This window comes from Semicossyphus pulcher, unplaced genomic scaffold (assembly GCF_022749685.1).
Source record: "Semicossyphus pulcher isolate SPU_LCO1_2020_fin unplaced genomic scaffold, fSemPul1.0.p SCAF_14, whole genome shotgun sequence".
In the NCBI taxonomy this organism is placed as follows: Eukaryota; Metazoa; Chordata; class Actinopteri; order Labriformes; family Labridae; genus Semicossyphus; species Semicossyphus pulcher.
The window spans coordinates 4816743-4836389 of record NW_027211648.1 but is presented as its reverse complement, the minus strand read 5'-3'; the positions used below and the strand labels follow the sequence as shown (position 1 = coordinate 4836389).

Genomic DNA, 19647 nt, shown 5'->3' with positions numbered 1-19647 from the left:
AACATCTTAACCAGTTTTTATCTCAGGGTCTACTTGTCCTGTTGGAAAAAATGTCATGAACAACGAGCACTGAAGGGTCATTTTGAGCCCCAGTTAGTGAATTTTACTGCTTGCCGTGCTGTTACTGCATTACTTTGGGTACAATGATGCTGCTGAAGAAAAAGAAATTTGGTCGACTCAGGTTCTTCTCGACTTTGAATCATCATCTGCTTCTCGGGGGCAGCCCTGGTTGTTTACCCACAGAGGTCTACACTGTCAACATGTTTCAAAAGTTTTCTCCGGGCCTGTTGGCACCCTGAACTTCTCTACAGTGTTCAACAGTCTGGAGGAAAATTATCACACTGAGGATTCAGCGCTCAACAGTAATCAACAGCAACACATTAGCCAACCAGATGGTGCTGACTACACAAGTAAATTAGACCCCGAGTCGTTCACATAACACACACACACACACACTCCTGTCATCTCACCGCAGAGGCTGATGCCTTTGGCCCCGTGTTGTTCACGTGCAAAGTCACAGTGGATTAATACACATCCTGACCCATCAAGTTTTTCTATGCGTGTATTGTAATTCTCGATCACATATTTAGTATTCATAGAGTAATCTGACATGCACACAGCTGGGTTTCCAGCTTTTGTCCCCCCCCCCTCCTTCTTTCCACTGGAATTGTATGCAAATCCCTGCTTTGCCGAGGAATAATAAGCAGGAGCGCTGATAAGTTCTGGTCCAAGGTGTCACCTCGGAGAAAAGAGGTGCGAGGCAAAATGTGCTGCAGGCAGCGGGCGCAGTACCTGGATGTTACCAGAGAGAGGCAGTGTTGTGTTGCTGCAGGTGTACGTGTGCATTATGAGGCATTTTGTTGTAGGCATAAGTGTAGAGAGGAGGAGGAGGAGAAGTAGGAGGAGGTGGGGAGGTGGTGCGACAATGCCAATGTTACCCCTGGCAACCTTGATTAAGACAGGATGTCGTTAGAACAATTGCTCTTGTGATGATTACATAGTGAATATTTCTGCCCACATGTCCAGGAATTTGTGTGTTTTTTTTGCGCAGGCTGTGGGCAGCTGAGAGGCCCGGCTGCCGGCGGGCTGTCGCTCTGACAGCCGTGCAGTCTGGAGCACAGAAAAGGAGACAGACTGGGAACCTCCCAGTGGTTGTGAAGGAGGAGCTGGGAGTACCACAAGGAGGAAAAATCCCTTAGAAATCCCTCATCTTGATTCTAAATGTTCAACCACTAAAAAAACATGCATCAAAAGGCAAAGGCTGACAGCATAGTGTCATACATGTACCTGTATGATCTGCAGACTACAGCACACACATCCTGCATGCATCGTCTGCCTTTGTGAGCAGAAGCAGCATTATCCCTCCTGCTCGTTTGTGTGCCTTTTGTCAGATGTACAAGGTCGAATCCGTTCTGAAGCGTGCATGTTTATGAGCGTCTAATAATGCTGACCTCTTGTCTTAAAATCCCCCTCTTAAAGCAGATCTCTGACTCTTATGTCCCTTTTTTCTCTGTCTTGCAGATCGCCTTCTCGCAGCACAGTAACTTCATGGATCTGGTGCAGTTCTTTGTCACGTTCTTCAGGTGAGCAGCCCCCCCCCTCCCCCCTTTTCTCTCCTGTCAGTTCACTTACTCCAAACCACACACGTGTTTGCGTTGAAGCGGCAGCAGTCGCCTTCAATGTCCCCGTGTGTGTGTGTATGTGTGAATAAGTGTGTGCGGTTGATGCAGTGTGAACCCGAGTGATGGATCACCAGAGCTGCTCTGCTGTGCCGGTGCACCAGCTATTACTATGAAGAAGCGCTGCAGCTCACTGGTTTATCGGAGCTGGTTAGCGGTCAGCATGCACACAACTCCCACTGTCTTATTTTATTTACTCACATCATGCACACTGAAACACAGACGCTTACTTCATGGCATCTCTGCAGTCCAGCAGGTAAACAGGGAAAACAGAGGCGCAGAAAAACCAACCAACTGCTCTGAAATATGAATATAAGCCAATTTAACCTGAGGATTATAATAATAATGATTTATTTGCTACACTGCTTTGTTCAATAGCCTACTTAAAGTTATAATCGCTAAGATCTCAGTTTTGTTCTCTTTGGCGCCACCTATGGCGATAAACGGTAATTGCAGGAGCACACTTCCCAGATATCCAGACAGTGCTGCATGTGTGACGTCCACGGTTGGCTCCGGTTGTAACTCTTGAGTTTCCTGGCTGACGGTCGCTTTCCTTTTCAGACTGTTTGCTTCATCTGAGCGTCGAGTTTGTTTCTTCTTCTTTGGATTTTCACTTCTTGTTGAAGTTGTATCTGTAGTCATCCATCTTTTCTTTGTTTGTTCAGCCATAGTAGATTACTGTTTACTCGCAACACTTGCAGAGAGCGGAAAAGCAGCCGCTTAGCTCCGCCTACCCTCTCTGGCAGACCAACCACTGCTGGCTGATGGAAAACGCGTCACTGTCTGTAATACTGCAAATGCAAAGGCTTTCATCAATTGGCCATAGGCTCAATCACCATTGTGTTAGCTCATTTGGCGATAGTGAGTTAAAGGACAAGTTCTGTATTTTTAAACCTGGGCCCTATTTGTACAAATTTAGGTGTCCAAATGACTCATAGGAACAAAAACCTTTGGAATTGATCCAGTAGGTTGCCTTCGGCGTAGACGTGATATGGCTGCAACATAATCCAGGGGCAATTGCGCCCGATCAAAGTACATCCACTAGAAGTGCTTTTTTTTGGCCACTGACAGGCTCAGATTGTTACTCCAGGTGTCCGACAACATTACGGAAATGTTCCCCTACAAAGATCCTTTTATTAAAGAGTAAGATCCTTTTTGTGTAACCAGAAACAGAAGTTTCGCTCAAGGAGAAGTCTTGCTCTGAAATCTTGCGGGTGTTACCTGAACAGGACGGTGGAAACGTGAGTTAGAGTTGGAGAGAGGATTTGTTTACGTAGAGGACTGCCAGCAGGAATATGTTTCAGAGCCATGGCTGAATATTTACCTGATTTACTGCCATACTTATTTATTTGAGCCAGAGTATACGGACGAAGAGAACTTGAAGACACACCTTGATGTACACTCCTAAATCACTAAAGGAAGGTGAGAAGTTTAACCACAGGCCCGAAGCAAAACCAAGCTTTGAGCAGCTGTTTAGTTGCTCTTTTGAAGGTTACCATGTGTGACATTCTCACATGTACAGCGCTTTCTGTTTCTGCTTATTCAACAGTGAGTCAAATATTTCATTTAATCTAAAGTAGAAGGAAACACATTTTCTGTCGCGCGTTACTTTCCCCGTGATTCATCCCGACGTACAGTTTCTGGTATCTTTTGGAAACATTTGGATCGTGACGAGAATTCAAAAGAACATTCCTAAAGGGTTCTTGGCAGAGCAACACGCTGCTTTTTGTAGTGATGGAGACACTGGTTTGCTAACCTGGCAGGGCTGCACGCACGTGCACGTGTGCTGAGCTGTGATGAATCCTCAGGCCTGCACGCTGCTTCTTCAGGAACCTCTTTAATGTGTTATCGATTCAGAAATAAGAGTGGACCAAAAATTGGGAGAAGTGTGTTCCGTACATGCTTGAATGCATGTGTGTATTTTATCCTCCTGTGTATCCCATTCAAGTGTTGTTTGTGTGCGCCGACAACACAGGAGACAATTGAAGGACTTTTTCATGTTTCTCCACAATGCTCTGAAAAAAATGGCTGCTCCCAGTCACGCTGCTTTTATTGATCCAGCAGCAACACGGGCAGAGAGATTTGATAGGGCTGATTTGAAAGATACTCTTTTATTTTCTGTGCTAACCCAAAGAAATACAGCGATGTTCAATAACTGTATGTTTCTGCATCGACTGAACAAATCACCCCCGACACTGAGGTTTATTTTGGATGGTATTCAGCATCAAAGGCTGCAGGACTACAAGTGCAGTTACACACCTCGCTTCCTTTGCATACAAATGCCGACCCTGCAGTTAGTCGCTCGTGATGCTGTATGTTTATACACATGCGTCAGCATTTGAATGTTTGCGTGTCAGCATTCGACGCGTGCAGCCTGCGCCTGCTGTGTGCAGGAAGCGGACATCACAGCAACCCGTCTCTCTCTCAGCTCACTGTATCGCTAACTCGTTTTCATCGTCCTCCCTCCTTCTTCCTGTCCTTTTTTCCTTTCCTTTTCATCTTTTGCTAATCTCTGTTGTTCTCTTTTCCTCTCCTCTGCCTTCTTTCCTTTTCTGACTCATCATTTTGACATTCCTCCTCCTTCCATCTCTGTCCATCCCTTGTTTCACCTCTATCCCCGCTTCTCCCCCATCCTCCCTTTCTTCCTCTTTCAGTCCATTTTGTTGTTTTTTCTGTCCCCCTTCCAACTTCTTTGTTTCATTTTCCTTCCCATTTCATGTATCCTCTCCTGTTTTCTTTTCGTTTCCAATCCTCTCCCTCCTTTTCTCTTTCACTCCCACTCTTTTTTGCATCTTCCCTCATTCATTCTCCTTTGTCTCTATCCTTTTTTAACCCTATCACTCCATCTTTTTCTTTTTTATCAACTTCCCTCCTCTGTCTTTCCCGCTTCCTTCTTCACCCTCAGCTCACCTCTTCCTCCTCTTGTTTTCTGTCCTTCCTCGTCTCCCCCTCCTTGCTTCCCCCTTCCTCTCTCCATCCATGCTTTACCTCTTTCTCTCCTATCCCCCTTATCTCCCTCCCTGCCCCTCACACTCTCCTCCTCTTCTTTCATCTCTAGCTCTCCATCTCCACCTTCTGTTGTGTTTTCCTCCTCTATTTCTCGCTCTGCCCTGTCCCTCGCTTCCCTCCTTCTATCTGTCTTTCTTGTTCCACCCCCTCTCTTCTTCCTCCCTCTGTTTTCCTTCCTCCGAGCCTCCCACCACTCCCTCTGACTTTCTCCTAATCCCCCCAGCTCAGTCTTTCTTATTTTGATGTGTGTGCTGCCTGCCACTGATTCAGCACAGATGAGCGCAGACCCTAAAGTTAGCGAGCTCGCAGCCTCGTCCCTGTTTGCTTCTGGTACTTTGGGCGCTGCATTGCTTGTGTTGCGGGGGAGGAGAGGGATGCTAATTAACGTGGAAATTGTTTGCTCTTCTTCACTCCGACTTTCTCTCTGTCTTAATCTCACTCTTTCTCGCTCTTAGTTCTTTCTCTGACTCTCTCTCTGTGCCACGTTTCCCTGTGGGGACAGATGATGGTGGTGCCGTCCTGTTATCTGCAGCACCAGCAAACATCTCCCCACAAGCGTTCTCCAGATGCATTAAACATCGGCGTTTACAAAAATACGTTGCATTCATATATTCATGTCCAGCTGTCCAGCAGCTTCTCACCTCGGACTCATTACGTTGAATGATTGCTTTCAAGTGTGAATTAACACTTTATTCACCCCTCTTTAAATTCAAGCTCAGTCGGGAACAGACTGCAAATATTTATGGAAAATTGTTCACGATTTACAAATTGAATGTCGTCTCTAGTTGAGCAAATTTAATGTTTTCTTCCAGGGCAAGAAAAGCCCCGGAGAATGACAAATTTCCCAAACATTTTTGGAGATGCAATGAAAATGTATTCTTTCTTTTTTTTTTTCACTCAAGCTGTCATGTTTTTAATTTAAAACTTGGCTGCTGCCAAAGCAAGCATCCTTTGAAGTAAAAGTGACCTGAATGACAATTTCTTGGCTACATAAGTCCAAACTGGAGGAAGCTGAAAGAGTGATCATGAAATGCAACTTTTTGAACGTCGCACGCCGGGACGTATTTGTCATGGAAATATTACTGCAGTTGTGGCTACTTTTTGAAGTTGGACTAAACTTCATGTAACTTAATTTCCTCTCTTACTTTAGTTATGTGGGAGAGAAAAGTTGTTTCTCTATTTCCTCTATAGTTCTTGTTTAAGTTCAGCGTCGATTCAGCGGAGGTATAAGTGAAAACTTGGACTTGCAGAGGTTACGTCTTCGTCTCGGAGACTTAGAGAAGAACGAGCAAACCTACAGGAGCACTTTAATGTCCTATTCAGTCAAGTGTTAATACTTCAGCCGCAGCTTCTGCAGAATTAACCAGTTTGAAGCAGTGTGGGCCAAACAAGAGAGACGACGTGTTTTGATGTAGCTATAATCCTGGAAAAACAAGGTCAGGGCCTGATGATAAAACTGTCAAGTATCCAGACACCAGGCGACTTCTCTGACCTGCAGTGGGATCCGACTTCTTTGTTGTGGGCTCCGAGTTTATTTCTATGTTTTATTTTTGATGGAAACGTCAAAGTAACGGAAGAAAAACAGCTTCTGAACTGCTCTTCTAGAACACTGACCACGCTTCGGGCCGCCGCGCTGTTTACTTCTTTAAAAACTTGACTTAACCTTCTAATAGTCAGCCCGGCACTGCTGCCTGATGTCCCAGAAAATTCTGCTTCCCCTGAGAATGTACCTCACAGGCACATCTGTGCTGCTCTACTGCTAATATTTAAATAACTCCTGCTTTCTGGTGGGCACTTTCATCCAGCACGAGTGCTTCCATATATTTTTAGTACATTGGTGGTCCCACCGGGAGGTGTACCCCTGAGGCTGGCAGAGTTGTTCACCAAAAGAGTGCCACTAGTCAGAGATACTTGAGTCTGTTTCTTCAGTCTGTTAAAGAAAGAGTTCGGATTCATGTCTGTTTTGTTCCAATACTAATAACGTCTCCAAACCAACCCTGGAGTGATATCTTTGTTGTTAGAAACTGCACATTCCTGTTTCCTGATTCTGGAAGTTCACCTGGAGGTTTCAGGAGCCCAACTATTATTTAAACACTCTTTATCAGGAGGAACCACAGCAGGGTCGGAGCTCCGCCATTATCCTGCAAATTAGAAAATGAGTGAGAATATTTTCTTATTCAACAACTCACAATATTACTTAGCTACAGCACAGTACGTTGGCCGGCAACAGACGTCATAACCAGTGAAATCAATGAGCCCAGCTCAAGCTTCCTCTTTCTATAGATTCATAAGACAGGGTGAATTAGTTCATTGTCTTAAACAGCATGGTCCCCCTGATTAGAAACTCAAGATCAATGCATGACATCTTGTTTGTATTGATTATGCAGGCCAATCATCTATCAATACACAGAGCGGTGGGCGTTCACATTTGCTGCAGACTCTGAGATAGCTCGAGACAAACTCGAGATGACTGCTTTATTGTGGACATGCTCACTTTCACCCTTCACTAAATGCAAGCTCCGCTGTGGAGAAGTCTTTCTTATTGGAGCGTGTGAGAAGAGTGAGAATGCTCTCTGTGTGAGCACCCACACACCAGGCCGACAGCCGGCCTCTGGCCATCGTCCAGCAGCCGGTGAGCATCTGTGGCCCTCGTTTTTGTTTTGTGTCCCGTACATTTGGCAGTTGTCAGCCCTTGTTTGCAGCTTTTCAGCAAATTGAGCATGTTGAATCGGTGGTGGAGCCCATCAGCGAGAAAAATTATTCTGATTGGTTGTTCAGTTAAGCGAATCACCGCATGAGCAGAGAAACGGAAGTGAGGAAAGCATGCAAACAGCTTCATTTGTCCCACAAGCAAAAACACCACGGGCCGACACTGCCAGGGCCATTCGTGCTCTTTTATCAGACACATTCTCAATGAAATCAAGCTGCATTATAAACCTTCTGAGTTGTGCAAAATTGGTCGACAAATGCTGCTTTATCATAACAAAGGTTTGTATTATCATCAGTCCAATATACGAACTATTGTGGCCTGCTTGTAAGGGGAATTTCCTCTCACACAGGTGCAGAACTTGCATGTTAGTTAGACTATTGGCTGTAGTCTTTGTGGAGTGTTCAAGTGCAACTTCTTGACCTCGATGCAGAAGATGTGAGGGGCCAGAAAGATGATGGGAAGCACTGATAGTCCTTTGTGTGAAAGTGTTAAGCCTCAGATCAGAGTCCTGCACCGCTCCAGTTTTGCAAGCCCGCCCATACCTGCAAAATTTATTAACAGAGCGACCCGTTACCTGCATTTATCTCCAATTCAGGTAATGTAAGACCCGCGACCCGACCTGTGATTCATTTAAACACACAAGGCTACAGTCACTCACTTTCAAGTGCTTTATTTTTACTTGCACAAGTGCTACATGTAAAAACATTTAACAAAAAAGGTTAATAATTAACAGAAGAATCACCAACTGTATGTTGCTACTCACTGTGCTGATATTTACATACAACTTTCACCACTAACTGAGTTATGGCCTCCTTGTCCTCCTGTTTTGGCGGATTGAGAGTTCTGCTCTTCGAAAAGTATCTGTCGATGTGTTTCCTTAGCGACGATGTGCCTAGCTTGCGGCTTTCAAAAGCTAACACTTTTTTGCATTTTTTGCAAGCAGCAAAGCCACTGACAACGTCGGTATCGCTAGCCTACGTTGCTATCGTGACGTTCCATTACTTGGCTGGATGTGTGGGTGAAACTTTCACAATCAAACATATCCCGGCGGCTGCTTGTTCTCACACGCTGCCCGCCCGCATTTTGTTCATTTTTAACCGTGCCCATACCTGCGAATTTATATAAATATCCTTTTTACCCATTACATAACCTTTTTGTGGGTTACCCGACCTGGTGCAGGACTCTGCCCCAGATACACCAAACCTGCATCAACTAGTGAGGTGATTTTTACAGTCAGCAAATTCCATCAAAAGACCAAAATCAGCAACAAATGAAGCCTCATAACGAGTATTAACTGTGTATCCAAAAGCAATAACTGTTAAATATTAACAGAAATCTAGATACAATACAGTTTATTCTGACACAATCCCACAAACACTCTGCTGCTGCTGTGAATGCACTTCAGAGAACCAACTGTGGATTAACACGCACCTTCAAATAGTCGCCTCCTACTTCACTCAGTCGTGTTTCTGTAACGTCGCCCAGCTGTTTTTGGAAACGACATCCTCAGTGGAAAGTAAGAGGGCTTGGGTGTCAGTGCCACAGAGAGAGCAGGGAAGCTGCATTGAGTGACAGATGACGGCTGGTTTGGGGCTCCTCATTGGTATTGTGAATAAGGCATGCAACATTAATGACCATAGCCCCTCACACAGCTCGTATGACACAACACTCGTGAAAGATGTCGTCTGCTTTGAGATGAATTAATAAAATTTAAAGCACATTTAAAAATCATAATTCACCTCACTTTGCGCCGTGTTATCACGGTTGTGTACTTAAAATGATTAGCGGTTTATATTGCTTTGCCGGCTGTTTGAACAGAGGGGAGACATCATTTGGCTGAGGCGGAGGCATTAAAAGGAGGGGTACCAGCAGGCTGCCCGCCCTGGGCCAAGTCTGGGTGGGTGTGTTGGCAGCTGGGATTTGATGATATGAATGAATCACCCCGCTGCCATCGCGGGGTCTTAACATTTCACATCCGAGAGACAGGTTTGACTCGGATGTGCATCAAAGTTTTCTGTCGACATCTGAAACCCTGTGGAGTCAACGGGTCACAAACAGTTCTCTATTTTTTTCATTTTGTTTTGACTTTGAGTGTCTTGAGCGCCATCGTCAGAATCTGCAATAAAGACGGTTTCTCGTCACTATCAGACCCTGAGTACTGCCATCGCTGCAGCTAGCATCAGCATGCAGCATCAGCATGCAGCAGCAGCGTTACTCAACTCGCCGACCTCGTTCTGAACCGTTTACCTCGTTAAAGCAGAAAGGTAATTAGTGTCGTCACTTTCAGGTCTCTCCAGTTAGCATGAGAGTCGTGTTTGTCGCTCTCCTCCTCTTGCTACCTCCCACTGTCAGTTCACCCTTTACCCCCCATCTCATTCTCCGCTGCAGGCCCCTTGACCCCTTTTTTCCTCTTAATGGTGCTAAAATGATCAATTTATAACAGTTAGCCTGTGGTGATTGCTTTTTGGAAATGTAAGAGTAAAAGTCACATCAAGAGTCCTTTCTTGAAAAACATTTGTCAGTATACACGATTGGTCAATTACTACTAAACAGTATTACATTCAGTCAGCTGCAGACTCAACCCAACTAAATAATCAAGCTAGTAGTTTAGCTAGCTAACCTGTGATTTCTGTTTCTTATCACTAGAAGGCAACAGGGCTGCTCAATTAATTGAATATTAATCCCGATCACCATTTTGGCGTCCCACGATTACAGAGTTGATTGACGGCGACATTGACGTTTACAATGTGTGCTCCACCCGTAGAAAACTCTGCTGCATATTAAATCAAGCGCTCCCTAAACTAACAGCCGCTCCCCCAGGGGGCGATGGAGAGGTTTTGGCTTCACTTTTCGGGGGAGCTTGCGCGTCATGTTTTGAGCGACCTTGCAGCGGCAGTTTTGAGTGGAAGAGTAAACAACAGTGAACGGTATTTCAGTCCAATGAGTGACCATGTTAACTGGCAACTTTCAGTCGAATCTGTCTGTGGTTGCCGTAGTTACAGCAGCAGTAAATGCCTCTCTGTTGTTTTTCATTACGAGCTCAAACTTACTTGTTACGTCTTTGAAGTGTCAAACGTGTCATGTCGGCGACTAACGCTCAGTCACGTTTTGAACGCTGAAGAGAGCAAGTCACTCGAACCTTGTTTGGAGGTATTTCAGGTTTAGGGCAGGTGATGACAATCAAGAAAAAAAATTGTACTGAGTGCATGAAAGCTGTGTCTGCGCCGCAAAGCAACACAACGTACTTGTTCAACCACCTGAGGAATGCAGCCAAAATGTAACTGAAAGTTCTTTATTTATCTAAAGTGAAAGTAGGCTATGTAAAAGAAAATTGAAACTAAAATTAATAAATAATCGGGGATGTCAATAATGATCAAAATAATCGCTATCATCATTTTGGCCGTAATCGTGCAGCTCTGAAGGCAGAGAAAAACTTTCAAAGAGTTGGTTCACCCAAATCAGAAAAAAGATCCATGCCTCCAACCAAATTCAGGGGATGAAAATGCATTTTTTAAAATCTATCTAATGTACTTAAAGAGATCCTCATTAGCTGATGCCAGTGGCACCTCCTTCTCCTGTTTCCTTTAAATAAAGATTAAAGACAAACATTCATTTCTGATTCTGTTTATAGTGAGTGTCATGAATTAGCCTCAACAGCAGCATGTGTAAACAAAAGGCTCTTTCACACTGCCGGTTCAAGCGGGATTATTACGCCACTTAAACACACACAGTGTAAAAAGGACGAAGGCGGCATGTCGACGGAGCATCGTTATCGTGCGGTGGTGGAATTGCAACGTAAAAATGGCCGAAGATCCACATTCTTATTTGGGTGTACAGACCCTGTCCTTTCAGGCTGCACGAAAGCGCTGACACCGACTTTGCTGTTGACTCCAGCAGGTACTGGTCCTTCATGAACTGGTCCAGAATCAAGAAAATGAAGGCACTCGAGTTAAATAATTTATCAATGGTTTGATGATTCTGGCAGATGGGAGACGCCAATCCTCCCAGCAGTTGTAACTTTTGCATCTGGCAGTGTTGATTGGAGTGTGGTACTTGTGTTGATTTAGCTTCTTCCCTTCTGAGGATTCAGCAGCACCTGTTTGCTCATATTTACACTCTGATGTTGATTTGTTATTATATTAATGAAGACACAGAAAGAGAAGAAAGCTTGACCATACACTGTCAAGTACTGGTGCACTGCCACACACACACACACACACACAGACACAGGCTCAGTTGGGGGCGTAGTGGCCACTCCTGAAACAGCTCATAAATAATTTGGTTGTTGTGATCATCATCTCACAACTCAGCCTCTTAAACATCTGCAGGTTTCGACTCTGGCACTGAAATCTCCCCAAAGTCTTCTGCACATGCATTAAACACACACATGCATGCACTCAACCACTCTTCAGTCAAACAAAGGAGGCAGCTGGCCACTCAGTCGGAGCTGTATGATTGTCTTTCAAACACACACATACGATGCATACACTGCCTGGCTCTTCTGTTTCTCTACTGTACCTTTAAAGCTCTGGATTGCAGCCTGCGTGAGTGCGTGTTTGTTTCAGCTCAATACAATCAATTCCAAATGTCAATTTAAATTGCAGCCAGTTTACTAACGACAGATCTTTCCCTATTATTTCCCCCGTGGTATTTGTTCTCAGCGGCTTCACTATCGAGCTGAGAGCTTTTCTGTCTTCTCGTTCGTAAAGCGATCCATCACTTTTGAAAAGAAAGTGACAATGACCCTAACTGTGATAGGTGGTATTGAGCTCAGCGCTTCCTCTCACACACACACACACACACACACACGTCTGTGTTTGTACACAAACGTCGGCTTGCATCAGCGTCACCAGCAGCAGCGACAGGACGGCTGATGGGTGATTGACAGCCGGACAGAGTGGGGGAGAACTCTGCAGCACAAACACATAAAGCCAAAGCTGTGATTCCATCCAGCTGTCAGGGAAATGTTGCTCGAGCTTCAGAAATGTTGAGATCTATAAACAGACTTTTTATGTATCCAGATTTTTGCAAAAGATTATAAAAATGTACAAAAATATATAAATTTACAAATAAACAAGTGACAATAAGAGGTTAAAATTGAAAGGAAAATAAAGGTTATGTTTTGTACACAGTCTTCCTCGCACAGTCCAAAGACATGCTCGTTAGGGTGACTCTAAAATTGCCCGTCGGTGTGAGCGTAAACATGAAAGGTTTTCTGTGTCTATGTGTCAGCTCTGTGATTGACAGGCGACCTGTCCACGGTGCAACCCCGCCTCCCGCCCCATTGACTGCTGGGATAGGCTCGCGACCCTAGCGGCCCAGCCACTTTCTCACGTGTTCATACACACAGCTTTCATGTAAGCCCTCAGCTTGTTCCTTGCGGTGTTGACTGACAGCAGACGCTCTCTCCCTCTCTCCCACCCTCCCTCGCTCTTCCCTGAAACACCTGAGGAAGAGAGAGAGAGGCAGATCAACACTCAGCACACACTCAAACCCGGCCTGCCTGTCCTGAGGGGCCTCCATGGGCTCTCAGCAGGGGCTGCCAACGGTGCTGTACCAGAACCCCCGCTCTCCTCTCCTCCCCAGGCTTTCTACTCCTCTCTGTCTCTCTTCCTGTTCGTCTCTACCTCTTTCTTGCTCTCTCCATCTTCATCTGAAACTTTGCTGCTGCATCACCGCCTGTCTGTTTACCTTCCTGCATTAGTTCGTGCCTCACTTTGCTCCCCTCCTCCTGCTTTCTTCTCCACTTTCCAACGTTCGGTCTAGCTCATCTCCGTCATCTTCCTTCCTCCCTCTCTAACCTGCTCTCCCCACCTCTTGCTTCATCTCCTTTTTTCTCCCTTTATCCCCCTCTGTTGCATTCTTTAACACTCCCTCTTTGCATCTGACCTCGCTCAGGTCATCAGCGAGGAACCACAGATAGAAACGAGCAGATAGAGAGAGTGCGAGAAGCGCCTCGCGGCTAAAGCCTTCCCCCCGATAGGTCCGCGAGGAGCTGAAAGCCGCTCTGCGCCCCATTAATAATAAATGACTCAGATCAGTCGGTTTGACTCAGAACATCCACGCCTCCTCTTCCTCACCTGTAACGAGTAGGGAGGAGAGTACAGGAACGTGAACTGGGCCCTAAGGCGCTCCTGGGGAGTCCCATGAGGGAGGAGAAGCCTTTTCTTCCCATCCCATCAGCCTCATGTCCAAACATCCTCGTACTGTACATGTCTTTCAAAGGCTGCAGCGCTCTTGATGTGGAAATGAGCTATATCAGGCTTATCCAATTAAAAGCAAATAGATAAAAAGAAGCATTGTCTTTGGACTCCCCCTGTTCTTCTCTTTACCTGTGCAGAGAGAACAACGTGACGCTCGGCTCGGTGATGTTTAATCTGCTTCTTTGTTCACCAATCGAAATCCTCATATTTCCTGATCTGCTTTCATCCCTTACTCACTGCCGCTTCTGTTTTCATCTCAGTGTTGTTCACTGTGGCTTCTTCTATACCTAGGTAACATCTGGGGCAGGTAGTATCCTGTTATCTGTTACCTGTTCGGACAAAGCGGGCCTCTCTGTGTGGAGTTTGCATGTTCTCCCCGTGCATGTGTGGGTTCCCTCCGGGTACTCCGGCTTCCTCCCACAGCCCAAAGACATACTCGTTAGGGCGGCTCTAAAATTGCCCGTAGCTGTGAGTGTAAACATGAAAGGTTTTCTGTGTCAGCTCTGTGATTGACTGGCGATCAGGGTGTGACCCCGCCTCTCGCCCAATGACAGCCGCCCCCGCCACCCTGAACAGGATAAGCAGTACAGATAATGGATGGATGAAGAATCCCCATTAATTATCACCGCAGTAACAAGTATTATTCCTGGGGTCCACATAAAATTAATTATAACAGACAATATTCAACATTTTCTAAAACAAAATGTAATAAAAACACGAGGAAACAAGCGGAAAAACAAACAACAACAACCCCCCCCCGCACACACTTCTGATAAAGTGTTGTTTTATTGTCCTTCCAGTTTTTTTAAAAGTGCAATTTTCACCTCAAAAGAGCTGCAGTTTTAATTAGCTTTAGCCTGTCATCTTAACAAGTTTTAAGCGCTGAAACGATAACAGTTGGTGGCAAATTTAATTATATGTCACTAATTAACATCCAGTAATTTGAATGGGGGGGCAGAGAACAAAGCTTTGTAAAGAAAATACTAATAATAAGTTCAGCTGGACGACTTTGAACGCCACAGCAGCAAACCTGCCACATTACCTGTGAGGACACTTTGATCGTGAAGGAGAGAACCTGGTCCAGCGAGTGCGTAAACAAACATATAGCCAAAGAGATAACACATAAATTAGTATTCCATGAAGTGCTACTATTTCAGGTGGATTACACTTCTTGGCGTCCACCACCCACGCCGGGCTTCAGTGTATATTGGCATGGCAGAATAGGACCTCTAAAGCAACTGCTGGTTAGCGTGTGGTTCAGCAGACAAACTGTCCCGCCCCGGAGTCAAAGCCCGCAGCAGGCAGGAGAGGCAGGCTGCTGGATTAGTATTCAGCTGGCTGCGGACAACAGAGCCGCTCTGTTGGTGTTTGCCCCGTGGCTGTTGTCTTGCTGTCAGGTTAGCCAATGACACGTCAGAGCTCACCTCTCTGGCCCGAGCTGCTCGTGGCTATACAGTAATACACTCTCTCTGCGGCTCTCTGTCCACACTCCAGCCTGCCACTGAAACAGACAGCCACCATCATTCTTTCACTCCATTTAGTCAAGAAAGGTTTGCTTGATTCTCAGCGTGTATTCCCAGCATATTTCTTTATATTACAGCCAGACTGATATAGTATTATTTAGAGACATGCTCAAACCAGTTTTAGAGGGGAATAACTCACCGGTTTACTGGTATGACGGCATATAAAGTGTCTTTTTAGCTGGGATGCAAGTAAAACTTTACCGTGTGGATTGGGCACTGACTTTCAGGCAGTGGCTCTCAGAAGGCTGCTTTCTTAAACAGGCTTTATGAATATGTCACATTGTAATACTTTGTCAACCAATTCAAGTGCGAGGAAGTCTACAAAGCTATAATGCTCTGCTACATGGGCTTCAGACGGCGCTGAGAGCTTTGTAAACTATGTAGTTCGAGTGCGCTTTGCTGGACAAATTATCAGATGGCACAGTTTCTAAAGTGCAAGAAGAAGGGTGGTTACGTGTGCTAAAGATAACTGCAGGGAGATCAGAACAACAGCATCAGAGAAGAAAAGGCAAGCTCCTATTCCAAGCTACAAAAATATTTTATTTATATTTAAATATTAATATTTTTATGGTTTGAAAACCATTAGATCTTCATCAGGTGCCTCAAGCCTTGTTTTTAGCATTATGTTGTCTTTAAAAACGTTTTCCTATCAGCCCATATTGGAAAACATATGGACGATACAAATATATCTCTTAATACACGGCTGTTTTAAATACATGATTCTGATTGGTTAATTAAGACATTCTGAGGTCTGTTATTTCTCGATAACAGACCGTTGTTATGGAGAACAGACTGTTGCTAGGGATGCAGCTGCAATCCCACAATCCTGAGGACTAACTGTAATCATATCAATCTGTCAAAAGAAGGTAAATTTGACGTCGGTTTACAGAGGGAAAAAAAGAAAAGAGACACAACACAAAGACTAATGAAGGTTAAACAACTCAAAAACTGAAGGCGACGACAGAGAGAGCTACAAAGCTGAAGACGGCACATGAAGTAAACATTAAACAGAACACAGTCCGGGATACGGCGAAGTTTAAAGACGGTGAATGGAAAAGAAAACGTCAACAGACTCTGACGGTGACGAGACAGAAAACCTCCATCAGCTGCTGCGATGCTTCCTGCGGTCTCGTCCACCTCGTCTTACTTCGCCATCAGTGGAAATGTTTCCATTTAATGTAACAACAGCTAGCTTAGCTCACTTTAAGAAGCTTGCAGAGTTAACCGTTGCTATGGATGCAGTGAGTGTTACGGACTATTTTTAAAACGGAAAATGGAAATCATTTTTAGCTTTATAAAATAATTTCCAAATCAATATTTTGTGTCAAATAATTGATTTAATAAGTAAATAGCCGAGTAATAAGCGGGATAACATCGAGTCAGGGTCCTGCACACCCTGCCGGGGTTCCTCCGCGATGCAACCTGCTCACTATCGTAATCCCTTACACATCAGCTGGTAATATGTCAGACAGACGCTTCAGTAGTTGATATGATCTGCCTCTGTTTTAAACAGCGCAAGGAAAGGATGTCTCACTGGTCTACTGATAAAGTTTCCTTAGTTTATGAGGCACGAGCTACCTTCTTAACCGCCTGTCTGTTTTTGTCACAGGCTTGCATGAGTTATGACTTTACTGACACATTAATCAAACATTCTTCAGTATTCCTATGAAAGTATAGAATGCATAAAGTAATATTTAAAAGGCTGATTAGTGTGGATAACAATATTAGCTCATCAGCGTGAGAGCATCCTGTACGCAGTGTTCATGTCTGGAAAATCTGTGCTGCCTTTGTTAACAAATGTTGTCATGAACCTGATTTTAAACTCATCATTTATGCAGCTAATTAAGTGCTATCAAAACAGCGGGAACAGAAATATCTGCTTGTCATATTCATCCTATTTAAAACTGCCTGTTTTCAATACTTGATGTACGCTAATGAGCTGTCAGAGAGAAAATAATACCTTCTGCTTATAATTTTGTGTCTGACTTCATTTTAAAATAATATGTACAATTACAAAGGAAAAACGTTTTGATCCACACAAGACTTTATCGTGTCGTCTACCAGCCTGTGCGCAGCGCCGTGCTGTGGTTGACATGACATTTTCGCTGACTGCCGAGGGAGGAACAGTTGGTGGCAGAAGTGTGGTGATAAAATAAGCAGAAGTTAAGACCACCAGCCAAAGTAAACAAACCAGCCCTCCAAAAAATTCACTAAAAAAGCTTCGCAAATGTTTTATGAGGTAACAGACACATCCGGCGTGTCTGTTCGGCCTCGGGGGTGCAGACAGTATGGTGAAAACCCTCAAATGCAAACGAATTTGTCATTCAAGCTCCAGTGGACTCCTTACATTTAAAAAAATGACTCATATATGCGCTGCGAAAGGTTAAATGGGACAGTTTATGAGGAAAAACACTTCCCATTAGAGGAGAAATCAATCCAAATGAAGACTGTGTGGCTGTCAAACGCACTCCTCTCAAAGTAGGAGTTATGAGTTACTTCGTCTTGTGAGTCCCCGCCAAGCAGAGATTGTTTTTATTTATTTATAGCCGATGAATCATATCCCCCCTGATTGACACATTTCCTTCAATCTCCGTGATCCCACTGCATCGCCATCTGTTTTCAGTGGCACTGCAGATTAGGTGTGCTGCTCTACAGCAAGCAGGGCCAACTGCTGCATCATAAAACAAGCTGTTTTTGTCTCTCAAAGCCTCCGTCGCTGCAGTTACACATGGCTTTAAAGTTTAAGTTCATATAAGAATAAGTGAAAGAGCAGAATTCTGTGGCTGCAGTTTTCCAAAAAGAGATATCGCACAGCAGAAAGACTCATGGACGGATACAAAAACTGGACTGAAACATTTGTTGTGTCTCAAGCATAGACTATATAAATAATGGACGTAGTCTCAGTTACGTCACCCACAGGTTTCTGGAGATTGGCGCTGGCTGTCGCCATATTGGAAATGCCAGAGCCGGCTAATCCAGAGGCAGGCAAAGAGGCGGAGCCCGAACAAGCTGAGGCCAATGGGCGGGCCGCTTGCTGAAACACACCCATTTAGCCCGAAGCTAACAGGCCAGCTACGGCTAAGAAGCTAGGCTATATGCTCCTCAGCGTAGCTAGTGGTTATTAGCCATAGACTGCATAAATAATGAATGAGCTAGTTTCACTTCGTGTTTCCCACAGAGGAGAATCTGTTTGTGATGGTGACTGACAGCAGGTGTTTATTTATCAGACTAAAGAAGTAGCGGCGGTGAGATAGCGGCTGGTGAACAACACAAACTGAGAAAGTGAAAATAACCGATGTTCTCATCACTCTGGTCTGCTGTAATCTCTGCAGGGACAAGCCAACAACTTCTGACTCTTATTTACTGATCGAAAATGAAAGAAATGTTTGATAAACACTGAACAGGCTAACAAGCCAGGTATGGCAAGCACAGTACACCTGCTAATTAGTGCTAGCATTTAAGTCACTGAAAAGCTTGATCACATACTTCTTGCACGTACATTTAGTACACAGTGTTTGAATTTCGACAGGGTAGCGTCATCTCAAATCTAGCCGACCATTGTGCACAACTGACTGCTCTTCTTCTTCTGCTTCTTGATGGCAAAATTGCGACGCGGTGGAGCGTCATCGCCAACCTTTGAGCACCATTGTCTCCTCCGAGATATTTGTAGCCGAGTTTGCTCACTGGACTTCAGTTCAATTTTATTCAATTAAATAGAAATGAGTGCTGTAACTTTAACTTGCTTGTGTGTTACTCCTTGCAATATTTACATTCATAACAGTTTTGCATGAATGAATGTAAAAGCATCCTCAAAGGAGCTGCAATAACTGGGATGTCTTTGGGAGAGCAATCTGTTGCAGTGTGAGTGCAAACTGATACTTCACAGCTACATTACCATTGGACTGCCAGAACTGTGGATTAAGTGTTACATTTCATGACGAGTTCTAGATGTCAGAACTGACAAAAACAGATATCACATCTTTTTTTACACAGTTGATTCTGGCATTAATATATTTCCCTTCGGGCGTTTTGTACAATAAACGCGGCCTGACTCGAACAAGCCATCAGAGTTCTTTTGCTCTAACTAGCTCGGGCTGGTTGAAGTAGCATCAAAACCACATTGTGATCAATAACACAGTAGATTTTAATGGCGGCTGAGCTCTTTGCAGAGAGAGTTGGGTTTTGTTGCCCTCCAGGCTACCTGCAGCTACATGAACACATCTAGTGAACCACCTTACAGAGAGCTTGTGTATTTGAGATTTACTTGAGTACCTTTACCTTTCAGATATGTTTTTATTTTTTACTGTGTGTTTATTTCCTCCTTCGCTTTGATTCCCAGCTGCTGTAACGCCACAATTTCCCAGTTCGGGATCAATAAAGAACGTCTATCTATCTATCTGTGATTCACATCATGGTCCATCACCTTTTTTCTTCAGGACCTGGGGTATCAGAATCTGTTTGCCGAAGTGATGTCAATATCCCTATAAAGGTAAAGAAATGGATCATTATGGACTAATTGTACA

General features: G+C 44.4%; 1 protein-coding gene across 1 annotated transcript in view; it reads left to right on the top strand.

The window, feature by feature from the left end:
• The window catches only part of atrn (attractin), a 180017-nt gene that overhangs the window by 80093 nt on the left and 80277 nt on the right, over positions 1–19647 (top strand). Inside the window, exon 25 of the mRNA XM_069661237.1 lies at positions 1522–1583. Within this exon, the coding sequence (XP_069517338.1) occupies positions 1522–1583 (62 nt within the window). The remainder of the gene's footprint in view (positions 1–1521; positions 1584–19647) is intronic.